Below are 19,444 nucleotides of genomic sequence, written 5' to 3'. Positions count from 1 at the left end.
CTGCACCCGCGGCATATGGAGGTTCCCAGGCTAGGGGTCTAATTGGAGCTGTAGCTGCCAGCCTATGCCAGATCCACAGCAACTCAGGATCTGATCCGAGCCACGTCTGTGACCTATACCACAGCTCACAGCAACGCCGGATCCTTAACCCACTGAGCTAGGCCAGGGATTGAACCTACAGTCTCATGGTTCCTAGTTGGATTCATTAACCACTGAGCCACGAAGGGGAACTCCGAAAATAGCAATTTTCTATCATTTTTCTTGGGCCTGTTTGCAAATAAGAAATGACTTTTAATGAGAAATTGAAATATGCATGATACACAGGACAAGAGAAACCTGGCAAAACTTCACTGACTGAAAGTTTTCCTTATGTAATTCAGACACATTATCAATAGGATTTTTTCCCTTGGAAATTTATAAATGCTAATTTTTTAAAGAAAATGCTTCTAACATTGCTTATCATGCAATTATTTGTTTTGCTTTCAAATAAACATAACATCCAAAAATCAAACATTACTAATCGGTTAAAATCTCCTAAAATATTGCAAGTGAGACACACATAATCTGATATTTCTCCATAAAATAGTGACCTTTCCAAAATTTTTCAACTTGAGAAAGTAAATGCCTTGAAAAAACTATATCCAAAAATAAAACTTTAAATTGGTTGTATTTCTAGTTTAAATTAATTTTAAGAATTTTTTAAAGGAAAAAGGTAGAATGCAATATGTACATATTAATATACACTTTAATTACTGCCTATATTTTCTAAAGAAACTGAATACAACCAATTTATCAGTTGGTGTTTTAATGTGAGAGAGAAAAATACACATATTATGAGAGGCAAAAGTCATTTACTCAACCATGAAATAAGATTGCCTAGGCCAGTGTTTCAAATGTGAGTTAGCTCCTCAGAACTAAGAATGCCAAGTGGTGCTATGAGCAAAAGAAATCTGATAGTCCAATGAAGTTTGGGAAATGCCCATTCAAAAAAGTTAAATAAGTAGTGAAGGACTTCCTATAGCATTTAATATGCAAATGTCCATTCTAAATCACATCATATGTTACGATACAGAATTTTCCAGAACTACTTAATAAAATATCCCCCCCACCTTTTTTTTTTGGCAGGGAAAAGGGAGTATGCCTGGCCATTGGCCAACATACCTATACAACTACAACAAGGTTTTGATATACCTTTATTTCTTACACATACTCCTTATATGACTTTGTAGCAATATTCAGGCCCCATAAACCAAACATGTTTTTGAAGCTTTGATAGAATGGCTCCTTTAGCCACTTTCCCTTAGTTAGAAATAAATATTTAATGTTGTTTCAATGGACACTTGCTTTCCATTTGCCACTTTCAGGAAAAGAAGTACCAACCTGAATGCTTCAAGGTACTCGATATCACCCATGGGAGGATCAAGGCCACCTGTCCAGGCAATATTTATATTGTATCCTTCTCCAAGGCCTGTTCCAACCTAGGAAAAGAAAAACCACACCACAGTGGGTAGAGAAGAGCACAGAGAAGAAGCAAGAAAAGAGGAACACAAACACATGTGAGCTCTTGAAATAAACATCAAACAACATGTCAAATCAGCCCAACCTTGCTTGACAACCAGTGCTCTGGGTTATGCACTTGTTCTGCACTGGTTCTTGGTCCCGTGGGACAATTCAGTAATCTCGTGTAATTTAAAACACCAGCAAAGGACAAGAAAATTAGGGGTAATCATGCAATGCAATTACCTGAAAGATACAAATAAAAGTGGGGCTCTAAAGAAATAAACCGAACCTCATTTGGGGCTCCACTGCCAGGGAAAAAGTTCCCTTCATCATAGCGATGGAGTGAAATATACAGGATGCTGGGGTCGGCATAAAAGGCCTGCTGTGTACCATTTCCATGGTGAACATCCTACAGGGAAAAGAAAATAGATGATAAATACAGTCACATCTAACTCTGTGTGAAGACAACTTTGCTGATTTCAGGTTCCCTGCCTTTTTCTACCCTACCCTCCTGCTCATTTTCTGTCTTCTATGTCCCTCTTTCTTTCTTCTGTTCAGCTTGCTTCCACACCACCCCCTTTACTTCCTGAACTTTCAGGCAAATTACCCTTTAATGCACTCATTTTTTAAACTGGCTTCTAAAAATCAGGAAACCACAGCGAACATGCCCTGGAGACTCCAGATGAGCAGTCATTGAGAAAGCCCAGTCCTTTGGTACAATTAGATATTTATACACCGGCCCTTTGTACTCTTTGCTTCAGTGATGGAATCTCGCATCCTGTTTTATGGAGGAATTTTATGACTTATTAACTGCCAACAGTTCATAACCCCTCAGGCTTAATTAACTAGCCTCATTGGCCTCTGAAGAAAGACTAATGTTTAAACTACAAACTAGTATTCTGCAGAAGGATCTATGGCTTTCAGAGCATTTTCGTAATTCTTGACAGAACACTAAACATACGTGTATGCATTGATTTGCCAAGTCCCACCATTAAGGTCAAAGGCTTTGCAACCAGCTGAGTAAATTGGCTTTCTTGAAGCGTTCAGTTCAGTTAGCAGTCCCTCAGCAGTTAGAATGACTTCAAAAGAGATGCCAGATGCAAAAAGGACTTCGTACTTTATTTTAGTAAAATCGTGACGGCAAGAGTCGAAGACACAGGAGCATGAGCTCATTAGCTATTAAATCACTTGGGCCAAAGCAGAAAGATGGCATAGGCTTTATGCAATCTTATCCAATCTGGCTAATTTTAATATTATGTTATGGCTCTCTTCCCAGCCTCCTTCCTCCTCTTTTTCTTTCCCTACACCACTCCCCCTTCCCACAAAGAGAGAGAAAATAAAAGTCTGTTTCATTATAATGAAAGAAAAAAAAAAAAAAACTTAGGACATTTGTATTTGATAATGATATAAAAATTAATAGTTCTTTTTTCTAATTGTTTTATGATATAAACATGTTGGAATTGATAAAAGATATGGGAAAACAAGACTAACATCATTTTTAAAAATTTCTCCCTGAAAGACCTCAAGTGTTAAAAAACTCAATTAATATGCTTCCTAATAGTTTCTGAACAGAACAAAATAAATGATTCTTAAAACTAAATAATCTACATATTTGTACTTAATATAATGCTACTGCTACATGTGTAACTTACAGTTTCAGGTTCTATTATAAAAATATTTTGGTCACTTGTAACTATACACTTACATTGTACTTTATATCAGTAAGAGTCACACTATTTTCAACAATGATGCCTACAATTTTTGAGTTGGGCATTACACTAAATATCTTGCCTGGATTATTTAACAGTCATTTGAGGTGTATGATATTATCCCTAATTTAAAAGGCAAATAGACTGAGACTTAACAGAATTTCAGTAATTTTTGCAAGACTGGGTTGTGAATCCACTTCTTACTCCAAAGACCAAACTCATAACCATTATACTGTTAATTGACACTTACATTCATTATCTCTTTGATCCTCTTAGTAAACCACTAATGGTCATTATTGCTCCTTATTGAGGTTTACGTAACTTGTCTCTACTTCAGCCTCCATTCCAGAACTCCCTTACTAGACACCACCAAAACCTGAAAGCCTGCACTGAGCTTGCTATTCACAGTGTAGATGCCTTTCTTTTATATAGTACATATTTTCAAAATAAGTAAGGAGTCATAAAATATTGAGGAAGATAATGCATCTTTTAAGAAACTTATTCTAGCTAAAGGCATACACATATCAGGGGAAAATATAGCTTACTGGAAATATATTAATTCCTGGATTTCTGAATGTTCAAAGGAAAGGAAGGAGGAGATAGCAAAACTATTTTCCTTTATGAGAAGAAAAATAAAACAATTTAACCCACAATGTCTTTTGAATTTGCTACTAGATACCTAGAGGATGGGCAAACAAAATACTTTGAAAAATAACAGCGATGGAATGCCTGATTTTTACTACATATAGAATTTTAAGTCAACATTGCAAGAAAAGTTTTGCTCTGGGTCTAAATATAACCACGGTTTGAAAACCAGAAAAATACTGCCTTGATGTTGTAAAGGTTTATTTAAGGAGGTCAAATAAAAAATCATTTGTCTTAGATATGAAATCATCTGTTCTACAAAAAATGTGTTGGGGACTTACTGTTGCATAAATTTCAGAATAAGAAATATAGCCTTGCCCGTAGCACAATAAGGTTTCAGCAGATATTATTTAAAATTCACAAATCCATTCTAAAAATATTTGTATAATCCTCGATTCCATATTTATATTCACAAAATATTTAGAGATAAAGGTAATTCCAAATGTGCCTTTTGTTTTGGGCAACAATTTACATCTTTGAGAATATTTTTTTCAACTTTCTCTAAAAATATACATATTTTTTTTCTCCATAGCAACAAATATAGACCAGATCAATATAAGAAAACTATTGGTGACTATGATACTTATTAAAGTAATGAAATAAACCAAATCATGAATAGCTTCAAAATAGATCTTGTATCTAAGATTTGCTGAGAAATGCTAAAAAAAAAAATCATTTCAATATTTTACCAGTTAAATATATACTGCGAAAATTTATTCTATACAAGGATTTAGTGCCAGTATGTTTTTATTACAAAGTTAAAATAGTGTTGAATAAATTATATATTCTACCAACAAATGTTATCACTTATAATTATTTAGCTTGGCACTTATAACAATTCTTTGGTCAGGTTTGGTGCCAAAAATGGAACTGACTAAAATCTAAGGATATTTGAAGTGTCTTTTTTTTTAAATGAAACTAGCCTAAAAACATTTTTTTTTCCAACTGAAAGTCACATTACATAAAAGCTACCTGAGTTATGCAAGCAAACCCCACTTCCAGGACAAGTTCATGCTCTGAACACAACGGCCAGTCTCTCAGAACCTGAAAAGCAAGTGCACCTGCTCCCTCTCCTCACCACCCTGAATGCCTTTGGAATCTTCCCCAGAAGAACTAGAATGAATAAGTTCCACAGATCATCTAGAATCATTCCTGCCTAAAATACTCAATGCCTCTCAATTTGGCTGTGGCCTTAAATAAGGGCTGAATTAGAGCTGTGACTCTCCACTTACAAGGCATATAAAAATGCTGAATCTAGCTGCTGTACAATGGAGTAGCTCTGCCTCCTGTTGGCCCAGGAATTGGTGGAGTTGGTTCGTACCAATTAGCTAAAGTTAATGACTTTGGATATGCAGGAATGAAGTTCTTCTGCCCCTGAAGAACCTTCACTTCTCCTCTGCTGACTCGAAGAACAGACCTGTCAGCCAGGGAGAACGGATGTCTCAGAGCCACGTGGCACTTTAAAACTTCCTTCTCGGCAGCTGGAAGAAACAGGGGAATTTCCTCAAAGTATCCCTGCAGCTGCAGAATTTGGAAGACTTGAAAGTAAGAATATGCAGGCTGGTGGTGATCTCAGAAGCAACTCTTTGGACAGAACCTCATATGTTTGGAGAATATAAAACAAAAACTTCTCTTCTGTGACAGCCTGCTGGGAAATCAGTATCCTTTATGTAGGATAATGGAGCAAATTCATAATCAAAGGCCAATAAGCTTACAGGATACTCCTTGGAGCTACTTATTTTATAAATCATATCAAATTATCTTTAGCAACTTTTTATTCTTCTATTAATATACAAAAACAAAACTTTACACACAAATCCTCTGAGGTACAAAATACCCACCCATCACAAGTCAGGCATTTTAGCTTTCAAGTCTATCAGATGCCACAAGTGTGCTTTCAAAGAGTCTCTCTCTTAATAGTTTTTACCTCCACAGAACCATCGGAAAGTAATATTTAAAAATTCTTAAGGCTAGGATGACAGTTCACCAACCTCCTTCCTACATAATTTTGACAAGTTTAGAAAGCACAGAAAAATTTCCTCACAACCTCTGGTCTTCATTTGCTACCCTTTCTTCAAGTTTTTGGCTTATCTTTCTAGCACAACTTTAGAGTTCTAGAAGTATATAAACTATTTTAAAAATTTGCTATCTTACAAATCATACAAACCAATAATTATTTATCATTTTAAATGTCATTTTATATGTCCATGGGAAAATAGGTTCTGATGTCCTCATTTTGGTAAAATTTTAAGGTCTTGCTGCTGTAGTATATCTAGGCCTTCAACACATTTCTTTAATGGTGAACTGTGACCTACAGTGAAACTTAAGCATGTTTGGAAAATACATGGAAAGTTGGGTCTCGGTACTCAGCACCAAAGTACCTGCAGGAAGCCTACAAATACACTATGTGGAAAACATTTGTTCCTACCAAACACTAGAAATGGTTATCAGTCTTTCGTTCCTTTTATCTCTATTTTAACTTGACTAAGTATTTCTTCAGCTGGCTTTGTTTGTGCTCTCTGTCCTTTGCTGTGCCTGTTTAACTGAATCAGAGGGCCGGACGGTGAGGCCACGACTTCCCAATAAGATTTAATTATGAGTGCAGATATGAACAAGATTTAGACTATTAAGCTTTGCACTTCAAAAAAACTTTTAACATATTTTGCCTTTAAATCTTTTATCACCTGCAAAAATTAATTAAGTGCAGATGTAGCAGGTTCGCTTTGGATGCCAGGGTTCATTTCCTGTCTATGCTTTGTCAGACAACCTATTACACCTCCTCGTGAACTGGAGGCAAACCGAAAACGGGGCTCATAAATCACCAGTCAGCTCTCTTTTGCCCTTTCCTGGGTTGGTCCTTTGGTATGGGGCAGATCTCCAGCTCATTATTCATGAATATACTACAGACAACATGCCAAGTGTCATCTGCATTTAAACAAACCATTTGTTAAACAAATTATAACTATTGTGTAAGAATGTATCATGTTAAAATGCAAGATGAATCTAATGCCTCTGACTTTTAATCACTCAGGGTTCCTGCCGGGAGTCATCCCAAACTGGCATACATGATCTGAGATCTTTTCAGAAAGAATGACATGCTGACTTGTTTTAATAATACCACTGTTGCACAACAAGCAACATGATTGCTAACCAGGGGAAGTAGCCAATTGGTTACCAAAGCAACAGCATTCTTTCCAGCACATCTGACTATTTAAAGTCTATATTCTGTAGGGAAAAGTAAATTCAGGTTCTGTTGGGTTATTTTAACTGTGGAAGTATCAATTCATTTAAGGATCATAAAAGTTGCCCTGATCTGCGCCTTCTTCTCATTAAATTGCAGTTAACACCATGAAAGTGAAACGTGGATGTTTATGGTTTCAGAACTGCAATTCTGAATTTAATGAGTTTCCACATTCAAAGGAAACACACCCTTCAGTTGTTTGCAAGTGCTAAAAGCAAAGCAACCTAACAGAGAAATACAAATTCGCTCCCTTTTATCTAGAGTCACTGAAAATGCAGCTCTGGCCAGGAATACATACCAGATCTACAATCAATATCTTGCTTATATTTAGTTGGTCTCTCAAGTATTTGGCGGTAATTGCAACTGAATTAAAAAAGCAGAACCCCCTGCGGAATAGAGAAGAACAGAGAAATAAGAAAGCAAATCAGCCAGGAAAACCATTATAAATAATGTTCAGAGCATTTTTTAAAATGCTATATGATCTCTGAAGCCATAAATCTGCTTCTGGGAGTACCTCGCAAGATTTCTCAGTCCATCTGCTAACAATTAGAGGCTTCAGAGACATGCACGGGGCAGGTGACCGCCAGGAACCGTGGCGCTTGGAGATGGGCAACAGTCCCTGGTACTTACATGGCTGTGGATTCTTCAGCATGATGGCCTGGGGGCCTCACAACAGCAAAGCCATTCTGTAAGAACAAGACAGATTTTCAGTGATCAGATGTGAGAGAACTGCTTGGATCTCCATGTACTACGTAGCATCAGGAACACAGAAAAAGACTAAAATCTGTAAAAGGCCTCAGAGCTTGTTTTCTTGACTCCATTACCATTTCACAGAATGAACAGAAACAATATATATGATCACATTTTCTCAGATCTTGTATCAAAAGGAAAGTTCCCACAGAGCCAGAAGAACAGTGATTTGGGAGTTGTACCTAGCTGGCAAAGAGCACATCAGCTGTTATACTACCATGATTCATTCTCAAGAACAATTTCTTATTTTATGACACAAGCATCCTAGAAAAGGAGAATAAATTCACTCTTAGTGCAGGTTTGGGTCAAAGTTCAGAAAGACCAGAGATGATCCAAAGTGAAAAATCTTTAGCTGGATTCCCTCAATGATTATTTCTACTCCAATGTCAGCAAAATGATAAATTTACACTCACATACTCACATACACACAAAAGAAACCCCAGAAAGGTGAAAAAGAGAACAATGGAAAGCCCATATTTCTTCCAGTCTATAAATTTCACTTGGATGACTGCCAAGACTTGCAACTTTATTGGATTCCCTAAGTCAATTTCTAGCCCACGTTCTGGAATTTTACAAAGAATTCCAGGGCTGAGTAGCAATCAGATCTATCCATGATCAAGGAACGCCTTAACCTCCAGATTAGCTGGAATGCATCACGGAAAGCTGAAGTAACTCCAGCATGAAGGCAGGGAACTATAAATCCTTGCAAAACCAGCATGTTCAGAAAAGTTGGGTTGCTTGACGTGAAAAAAAGAAATCATTTATCAGATGGTTCACACCACCTTTCACGTAACTATGATTCAAGTAACATGCTCCCGACAGAATGTTTCTTTAATACACAATCCTAAAACTTTTGAAATAATTTTAATATACCCCAGGGATATTTATTTCCAAATCTTACTATAAGCATAAAGATATTATAAAGAAAAATAATGTATTCCCAAGGGCTTTAAATATACATACAGTTTTCTAGAACATTATGATAATTAACTCAGTGAGTTAATTTGCTATATATTTTGATGGGCATATACATAATAATAATTTTAGAAGCAAATTAGAAGTCAATAACATAATACCAATTACAAATATAGGAATGATGACAAACATACTCCTTATTCTGGTTCTTAGGCAACTTACTATTTTTCTGGCTATAAAAGATTAATAAGACACTATTAATGAAAAATACACCACAACAGAGAATGAAATTTTAAGACTATAGAGTAGAACTATAGAGTGCTATACGACTTCTGGGAATGGAGAATTCTATAAAGATTAGACACGTGCAATGTATTTTATTGGGAACACAGGAATTAGAGTGAAAATAACAAATATAATATAAAGCAATATAATTAGCATATAATAACATTTTACAATCAGATTAACAATAATAATCTTTTATAATTCAATTAAAAATCTAAATAATACAAAGAAGAACACTTTCAGTGATCAATAACGCTAAGAAAAAACATTCAATTTAATTATTAATCAAGTAAAAGCAGATGAAAATCCCAAAGGGAAGCAATTTTTCTACTTCAAAAATGAAAACTTGTAAAAAATACTCCATGCTGACAATGGAGTAGTCCCTATATATTCATAAATGCTGCTTAGAGAAGGATAATTTATTATAGTCTTTCTGGAAAATAATGTATCTCTATACATTTAGAGGCTTTATAAACATTTCCCTTTGAATTAGTAATCTTCTTAAAGGATTTTTGCCCTAAAGGTGTTAACTGTGTAGGCAAGTATTTATGTAAATGATAATGTTTTATTCTACAGTCATCAAGACTGTATGGTCCTGGCACAAAAACAGAAATGTAGGTCAGTGGAACCGGATAGAAAGCCCAGAATTAAATACATGCAGCTACAGTCAACTAATCTATGAGAAAGGAGGCAAGAATATACAATGGAGAAAAGACAGCCTGTTCAATAAGTGGTGCTGGGAAAACTGGACAGCCACATGTAAAAGAATGAAATTAGAACACTTCCTAACACCATACACAAAAATAAACTCGAAAGGGATTAAAGACCTAACTAGATACTATAAAACTCTGAGAGGAAAACATAGGCCAAACACTCTCCAACACAAACCACAGCAACATCTTCTCAGATCTACCTCCTAGAGTAATGACAACAAAAATGAAAATAAACAAATGAGACAATTAAACTTAAACGTTTCTGCACAGCAAAGAAAACCCTAAACGAAACAAAAAGACAACCCAAAGAATGGGAGAAAATATTTACAAATGAATGGACTGACAAGGGATTAATCTCCAAAATTTATAAACACATCCTACAGCTCAACACCAAAAAAACAAACAACCCCATTAAAAAAAGGGCAGGAGATATAAACAGACAATTCTCCAAAGAAGACATACAGATGGCCAACAAACACCTGAAAAGATGTTCAACATCACTCATTATTAGAGAAATGCAAATCAAAACAACTATGAGGTACCACCTTACACCAGCTAGCATGGCCATCATCAAAATGTGTACAAACAATAAGTGCTGGAGAGAGTGTGGAGAAAAGCGAACCCTCTTACACTGTTGGTGGGAATGTAAATTGGTGCAACCACTGTGGAAAACAGGATAGAGATTCCTCAGAAAATTAAAAACAGAATTACCATTTGATCCAGCAATCCCACTCCTGGGCATCTATCCAGAGAAAACCATGACTCGAAAAGACACATGTTCTGCAATGTACATTGCAGCACTGTATACAATAGCCAAGACATGGAAACAACCTAAATGTCCATCCATGGAGGAGTGGATAAAGAAGAAGTGGTACATACATACACACACAATAGAATATTACTTAGCCATTAAAAGGAGAGAAATAACAGCATTTTTAGAAACACGGATGGACCTAGAAATTATCATGCTAAGTGAAGTCAGTCAGATGGTGAGACACCAACATCATATGGTATCACTTACAGGTAGAATCTAAAAAAAGGACATAATGACCTTCTTTGCAGAACAGATATTGACTCACAGACTAAAAAACTTCTGGTTTCCAAATGAGACAGGTTGAGGGTAGGGGGATACACTGGGTGTTTGGGATGGAAATGCTATAAAATTCGGTTGTGGTGATCACTGTACAATTATAAATGTAATAAAATTCATTGAGTAATAAAAAAAGAAAAAAATTAACACAGGTTGAAAAAATAAATTGAATACCTTTGGGAAAAAAATAAATTCTATACAATCAATTTAAATTACTCTACTGATATTCACCCACAACATGGCTATTGTTCTGTTTCTCTTTAAATGTTATAAGGAACTGAACTTGTATTGTCTTAAATAACTCATTCTTCAAAATATTCTTTTTTCTTTATAAAAATCCTTCCTAGCTTTGTCACTTACACTCTGGTTTCACCCACTTCTCTACCCTCAGCTATCAATGATGCTATTTTTCAAATTAATATACTTAGATTTTGTCTATAACATAAAATTTAAAAAGTTAGAAAGGAAGAAATAAAATCACATTATTGACCCTCCAAACTAGCCATTCTTGGAAATTCCCAATTTTCAATAAAGATACACAAAATAATTCTAAAAAAAGATAATACTTTATTTACAATAGGAAACATGGGAATTATCTAAGTTGACTAATATTAGGAGAACGATTAAGTGAAATATAGTACGTCTATACCACAGAATGCTAGACACCCATTAAAATTTTCTTATAAATATTTAGTGGAGCAGAAGAGACTCAGCAATTTTATTTATTTATTTATTTTAGTTTCCCCAAATGTAGTGTTTTTTTATTATTCAAATGAATTTATCACATCTGTAGTTGTATAATGATCATAACAATCCAATTTCACAGGATTTCAATCCCATAACCCAAGCACATCCCCCCACCCCCCAAACTGTCTCCTCCAGAGACCATAAGTGTTTCAATGTCTGTGAGTCAGCATCTGTTCTGCAAAGAAGTTCATTCTGTCCTTTTTACAGATTCCGTATGTCAGTGAAAGCATTTGATGATGGTGTCTCACTGTATGGCTGACTTCACTTAGCATGATAATTTCTAGGTCCATCCATGTTGCTAAAAATGCTGGTACTTCATTCCTTTTAATGGCTGAGACTCAGCAATTTTAGAAGTACTAGTGTAAAAATAATAAGCACATATCCGAGTAAAGGTATTATGTGGGTTAATTTATAATTTCATGTATTTTCCAAATGGCTTTACAATAAGCACTGATTATTTCAGAGTGAAAAAATATTATTAAACAAAGAGGAAGTTAAGAGGTAAATTTTAAAGGGTCCTAAAGGAAGAGGTATGTTCATAAAGGCGAAAAAGGATGTAAATGGTATTCTGGGCGGTGGGAAAAGCATGAACAATGGCTCAGAAAAAAAGGATTTTAGAAAGTATCTTGTACAGAAAATCAATCAATGATAAGGAACAAAATAGAACTGAAACTGCATAGGTAACTAGCTAGATTATACAGGATAAAAAGTCAAAAAGAATTTAATTTCATCTTCCTCTTTTCTCTTACAGCCAAATTCCTTGCACAAAGCATCTGGCATTCACTTCATAGTTTTCCTCAGTAACTTCTACCATTTTGCTAAACTGCTTTTGGATTTAAAATTATCTTTAGACAATAACAAATATTTTCTTAGTCATCGTGATCCACCTGAACTTTCCAATGTGTTCTTAGAAATGGCAAACTCCCCTACATTTTCCAAGTCTTTTCTGAGCACCGCCCTACCCTTTCCTTATTTGAAAAGTGGCTTCTCCCATAATCTGTTCTGATGGTAGCTATTTCCCCTCCCACACTTCACTAACCTGCCTGCAGCAGAAGATGGAGTTAGTGTTCTCCTTTCTCATGACTGCTCTGAGAGCATGAAGCCACTGCACCAACCACCTACAACACTCTCTTATAAAAAAGGATTAGATCACCCAGAAAGAGGGAAGATATAAAACAGTATGATGACTGAGACTTGAGTCCTGGGGAAGTCTAGATCTTTTTCCCTCCTGTTGCACTAGAGGAGTTGTTAGCCCACCCAGAATTTCTCTCTCCACCTGTGGTTAGGATATCATCCCCTCCTACTTTTTCACTAATATTTATGTTTTTCTCCCTAATATATTAAATCCATATTAAAATTCCCAATTATATTCATTTCATCAAGATCTAAATAGACTTAAGTTTCTGCCATCTTGAAAATAAAATTATATATATTTAACTAAGACTATATAAATATATACATACATACACATATATAAAACATATATCTTCATCCTTACTTCCATTGATCCTTTTAACTGCCACACTTTTCTTCTCCTTTGAACAGCTAAAAATCTTGAAAAGTGATCCATTCTGCTTTCTTATTTTGCTTTTTCCTCACCGATGCCTCAGTCACCTATCTCTAAATTATCTTCCACCTCCATTAGCCCACTAAAGAAGCTTTTATTAAGGTCATCAATAAACTCCATGTCACTAAATACAATGAGATTTTTACGCTCTCATCCTACTTGGCCCTTCATTAGCTTTCAACACTATTGGCTACATCTTCCCTTTTAAAACACTCTTCTTCCTCTGGCTTCTGTGACTTCATACTCTCCTGGTTTCCTTTTCTCTCTTTCCACTTCCTAATCAGTCTCCATTTAGGCTCATACTCCTCAGTATGCTCATTAAATATTGAAGTTACTCAAAGCCCATGCTTAGGCTTCTCCTCTCCTTTATCCATACTTATGTCTCATGCAATTCCACAAATTCACAGAATTTTATTACCTCCCATCATAAAGATTTCTATTTCCAGGATGAACCCTGCTGAGTACAAATCAAACTACTAGCCTGCTTACTTGATACCTTTGCGTAGATATCCCAAGGTGACTTCAAATGCAATATACCCAAGATTAAACTCCTGATCTTCTCCCAGCCTTCTCTAACTTATCAATGATATCAAGATTCGTCATGGCTCAAGTCAGGGGACAGTGAATTATCCTTAATGGTTTCCTGTCCCTATCCTTCGTCCACCTCATTTTAATTCATAATCAATTCCTGCTGATATTGCTTTTAAATGTCACTCAAATCTGTGTACTTTTATCTACATCCATTCCTTGAATATTTTGCCTTTTGAATTTCTGCCTTTGTCTTCATCTCTTCTCTGGTAGTTTCTTAGCAATTTCAATAACCACACAGACAATTCATTCAGTGACTTGATTCTTATTTGTCTCACTTCTTGCCTTCAATAAATCTGTCTTCTGTTTACACCCATACTCCTAGACCTTGCCGTTACCAATAAATAATGACATCTCCTCCAAAATTTCAAGGTCAAATATCCTACCCTCCTATTTTCCAGCTGATGTCTCAACTGCACTGGGATTTCCAATCCTTTGACCTTACTTAACTTTTGCTGATCATCATTCATCCCCACCACAATGTTCACTTCCCTTCTTATTTGGCTTAGACTTCAGAGTCCATTATATTCACTTCCTTGCCTATATTTTAGATGACTTGTCCCATTTTCCTCCAACATACTTCTCTGGTGTGTTGGTCTACTTGTAATCCCAAAATAAAATACCACAGGCTGGGTGCCTTAAACAAATAAACTCATTTCTTACAGTTCTGGAGGCTGACAGTTGAGATTATGTTTTGGCAGGGTTCATTTATGTAGAGAGCTCTCTTCCTGGCTTATACATCTACCTCCTTTCCCCCTGGAGTCTTCACAAGGCCTTTCTTCTAAGTCCATGGATATAACTACATGGTAAGAACTCTGGTGCCTCTTTCTCTTAAAAGAGTACCATCCCTATCACCTTATGAAATCCTGTAACCTTTATCAATTTCTCACTGACCCTTTCTCCAAACATAGTCACATTGGAAACTAGGGATTCAACATATAAATGTGGAGGGACACATTCAGTCCAAACATAACTGCAGTCACATTGTCCTTTTCTTCCTTCAATATACTCTCCTGGTAAAATTACAACTCTAATCAAACACAACTTGGATCTGCTCTGTTCTTGAACCTATGCAATTAAAAAACCACACAACTGGTCTTCTTTTAAATTTATGATTATGAACCTCAGTAGGCTCTTCATGATGCCCAGCAATCACACTATGTTCCTTAGTCAATTAACTCTTCAAGCCTTTCATGTAGTATTTCTACCTTTTTCTACCTCTTCAAATCTCCATTAACCCCTACTTAGCTTTACCCTTTTTGATGACTTGGCTTATTTCATTTAGAAAATAGAAACAATTAGAATAAAGTTTCTTCATCCTTCCATAATGAACTGTATCCATTGACCTCCACTAGTCCCTAATCCTATATAAGGGCAATTAATTCCTCTGCACACTTCCTCTTACCTAATCAAGGACATATCACCTATTGCTTCCCCCCTCTATGATATCATTAATTTTCCCTCTATTAGATTATTGCCACCAGAGTAAAAACACATTTACTTTCTCTCCTTAATACAAACAAAATAAGCAAAAGGACAAATCACAGTATTATATTGCTACAATGTAATATGTAACAGATAAAAGTATATATAAATAATAATGATAAATAATTAACTTCAATATTTTGATACTCATTTAATCCAATAATATCTGAGGGGAGACAATATTATTATTCCCATGTCACAAATGAGGAAATGAAGGCACTGAAGAATTAAAGAACTTGTTTAAGATTCATACCTAGCAAGCAACAGTGCTGGGATTCCATCTTAGACAATTACACCTAAGAACAAACACTTAAGACTAACCAACTGCTCACATGATCTGGCCTCATCATCTTATACTATGATCCACTGTGCTTTCTCTACTCCAGCCACACTGGTCTTTAGGTTTTTCCAGCATGCCTTGTTTCCTTTAGCCATAAGCCTTTGCACATGGTCCTAGTTTCTGTGTGGAATGTTTTCCACTTACCTACCCTCTCCTTCACCTGGATAATGCCTCCCTACCTGCACATTTTAGCTCCAACATCACTAACGCAGGGAAACCATCACAAGTCACCATCATTTTCCTCTGTAAAGTGCTCTTAGAGATTGGCCAATCCTTTTTTCTGAGGCTCATCTTAGTTTGTAGTAATACACCCATTAGTGTAATTATGTCATTTATTTGTTATTTTTGATTATTGTGATTTATATGATTAGTGTCCTCGCCTCTATTCCCAACAGTGGGGTCACCAATTTATGACTTGGCTCATCTTTTTATATTTTGGAATTACATAATGCTTGGAGACTTACATAGTGACTGGTGATCAATAAAGAATGATAAGGCACCCTCCTGCATTGCTGGTGGGAATGTAAATTGGTACAACCACTCTGGAAAACAGTATGGAGGTACCTCAGAAAACTAAATATAGAACTACCAGGAGCTCCTGTAGTGGCTCAGTGGTTAACGAATCTGACTAGGAACCATGAGGTTTTGGGTTCGATCCCTGACCTTGCTCAGTGGGTTAAGGATCCGGTGTTGCCGTGACGTGTGGTGTAGGTTGCAGACGCGGCTCGGATCCTGCGTTGCTGTGGCTCTGGTTTAGGGTGGTGGCTGCAGTTCTGATTAGACCCCTAGCCTGGGAACCTCCATATGCCACGGGAGTGACCTAAGAAAGGGCAAAAAACAAAAAACAAAACAAAACAAAACAAAAAACCACCATATGACCCAGCAATCCCACTCTTGGGCATATATCCAGACAAAACTTTCCTTGAAAAAGATACATGAACCTGTATGTTCATTGCAGCACTATTCACAATAGCCAAGACATGGAAACAACCTCAACAGATGAATGGATTAAGAAGATGTGGTATATATACACAATGGAATAATACTTAGCCATAAAAAGAACAAAATAAGGCCATTTGCAGCAACATGGATGGAACTAGAGACTCTCATACTAAGTGAAGTAAGTCAGAAAGAGAAAGACAAATACCATATGATTATGGCTTTTATCTGGAATCTTACATATTGCACAAATGAACCTTTCCACAGAAACTCATGGACTTGGAGAACAGACTTGTGGTTACCAAGAGGAGGGCAAGTGGGATAGACTGGGAGTCTAGGGTTAATAGATGAAAACTATTGCATTTGGAGTGGATAAGCAATGAGATCCTACTGTCTGGCACAGTCACTTGTGATGGGACATCATGGAGGATAATGTGAGAAAAAAATATATATATATGTATATATTCTTATATATATATGACTGGGTCACTTTCCTGTACAGTAGATACTGGCAGAACAGTGTAAATCAACTATAATGGAAAAAATAAAAATCATAAAATAATTTTTAAAAATGTAAGGCAGTTGGTGAATAGATACCATACTGGTTTTCATTCCTCTGGTCCTTTGTTCTGACCTCAGTTACAAGTTCTTCCTTCTCTCAAGAGCTCCAGCTTTTGCATCTTAGCTTTCATGGGAGGCTGCCTATTAGATTTGCTAGCACCTTCTTTCTTAGAAACACATAAAATATTTTGCTCCTTATAATTAGTGGACTCTTCGATTTGATGAACTATGGTGGAAAGTGCTTTAAAATACCTTATTATTAACATAGAAATATATGACTTTCACATTGGATTCTGGGCCTCTTAAGGAGTTTGTTTTGTATCTTTCTGTATTTTTTTTCTTTGGTACTTGTTTTGCCTTATTGTCTCACATAAAGGTTAATACCACTTGAAAAATAAAATGTTAATACCACTTGAGCCAGGTTTCTCCTTGGCTTGAGAACTTATATCTTCAATGAATATATTTTTTTAATATTTTCAATGAGCCTTTTAAACAACTTATTGTATTTTCAAAGACTCAGTAATCTGCTATCCTCACAAGAATAACTAGGAGAAAACCTGTATGCAATAAAGGATTCAGGGATTGGTTTATTATTTTCTTACCTAATGCTAATATATAGAGATAGCCATTTTCATTTGTGAAAAAATCTTGTTTTTTCAAACTTTGGCATGTGTACGATGTTCTTACTCAATTTCTATTTTTGTGAACAACTCAGAGTATAGCAGTAAAAATCTACAAAGGTCATACTATTCCATACAATTGAGAATTTTTTTTTACCTTACTGTGTGAAAAAACTCTTTGCTCTATTCTTTATTCAAAGTTATGCAGACCAAGAGGTTAATCAAAGAAAATGCATATCAAAGTACTTTTCTGTGGATCTGTAACAGTTTAATGATGATATAATTTTCTTAAGAATCTAATTTTATAAATCTCAAGTTTTACATTCTCTTCAGTCATGAATATCACTAATCATAGAGATTTGGCAATATTTTAACAGAACTAACAATGTTTCAAATACTGAGAATGCTTACATTCTTATTTTACTGTTTTTTAGATTGGTGTTATTGATGTTTCTCCTTTGTTGAAGAGAAGAAGAATGTGTTTTCTGGTGTCATCCTATGGGTATTCAATGGATGGTAAGAACCATTACCTAATTCCAACCTCTACAGAATAATTTAAGTTTCAGAAATCATGGAAAATAAGGGTCTAATCATCACTGATAAGAGTGATGTAGAATGTTAGGAACATATTGTATAGCAGAATTAACCAATCCAAAAGGGAAAGCAAAAATTATTTATACACTTCTACAGACAGTAAGTAATGAACTGGAACTTAGACTAATACAACCTGTAATACCCAAGAGCGTGGTTAGAAACTTATTAGTTTGAACTTTTATTTTTATAAAAGTATAACTTCAAAGCAGAGTACAGAAAGTCTGTGATATTTATAAACTGACAAGAGATGAGAGGATTGTATTTTTTTTGTTGGAAGTAGTTGATCACATATTTTTACTTAATATTTTAAATGTAACTATTTTGGGAAGCTACAATAACAAAATCAAGGAAAAATGTCCTGCTGAGAAAAATGTTTCATGTATAATATAACTGCCTACTCTCCAAAGACTAATTGAGCATGTCAGACCAATTGATTGGGATTCTATTTTTAAAATTTCTCTTTAAGTACATTACTAATTTAGAGCTCAGTAATTACCTCCCAATGCTTAAGTATTACCATTCAAGTATTTCTAAATGTACTAAAGTATCAACCCTCAGTGAAATAAATATGTATCAAAACCAAGCACAGCATGGAAAAACTCTACAGAGTGTATTTCCAAATAAATATGTGATGGTTGAATTATTACTTCCAATACATTTGCTGAATTGGAAATTCTTATGCCATGATTTATGTACTTAAACATTTCACTGGAACCCAGAATCCCAGCTACCCCAGATTCATACTGATGCATCATCAATTTTTAAAATGACTTTAAGAAACATTTATTTACCTATATGTAGGTTGATTTTTTTAAAGACGAGTTGGAGATATTTTAATCTACTTTGATATTCAATAATAACCATAATTATCAAATATATCACTGTAGAAGTTATTCGGCCCTAGTAAAAAGAAGTGCTGAAAGAAGCTAGAACCTGCAATTTACATGACTATACTAGCATATCATAATTTATATCCAAACAAATCAATTTGCTTGTAAGTACCCTAACATCTCAACGAATTTGTTTGCCAAGGGTACAAGTGTTTTACCTGATGATAGATAAAAAGAGTAATGAAAATAGGCATGCATTAGCTGGTTTCACACATTTAAAAATATGTATAAAAAATTGACAGAACACTGTAAACAAGCTATAATT

General features: G+C 35.3%; 1 protein-coding gene across 13 annotated transcripts in view; it reads right to left on the bottom strand.

The window, feature by feature from the left end:
• HDAC9 (histone deacetylase 9) overlaps positions 1-19,444 on the bottom strand; it is a 959,143-nt gene that overhangs the window by 173,792 nt on the left and 765,907 nt on the right. For all 13 annotated transcript variants that reach the window (XM_047752014.1, XM_047752015.1, XM_047752022.1 and 10 more), the window contains 4 exons: positions 7,726-7,781; positions 7,394-7,481; positions 1,790-1,909; positions 1,381-1,478 (listed from right to left, as the gene is read on the bottom strand). In XM_047752014.1, coding sequence (XP_047607970.1) covers positions 1,381-1,478; positions 1,790-1,909; positions 7,394-7,481; positions 7,726-7,781 — 362 coding nt within the window. The remainder of the gene's footprint in view (positions 1-1,380; positions 1,479-1,789; positions 1,910-7,393; positions 7,482-7,725; positions 7,782-19,444) is intronic.

Source organism: Phacochoerus africanus, chromosome 11 (genome assembly GCF_016906955.1).
Source record: "Phacochoerus africanus isolate WHEZ1 chromosome 11, ROS_Pafr_v1, whole genome shotgun sequence".
In the NCBI taxonomy this organism is placed as follows: domain Eukaryota; kingdom Metazoa; phylum Chordata; class Mammalia; order Artiodactyla; family Suidae; genus Phacochoerus; species Phacochoerus africanus.
The sequence above is the reverse complement of the archived record's forward strand: the minus strand, read 5'-3'. Positions and strand labels throughout refer to the sequence as shown.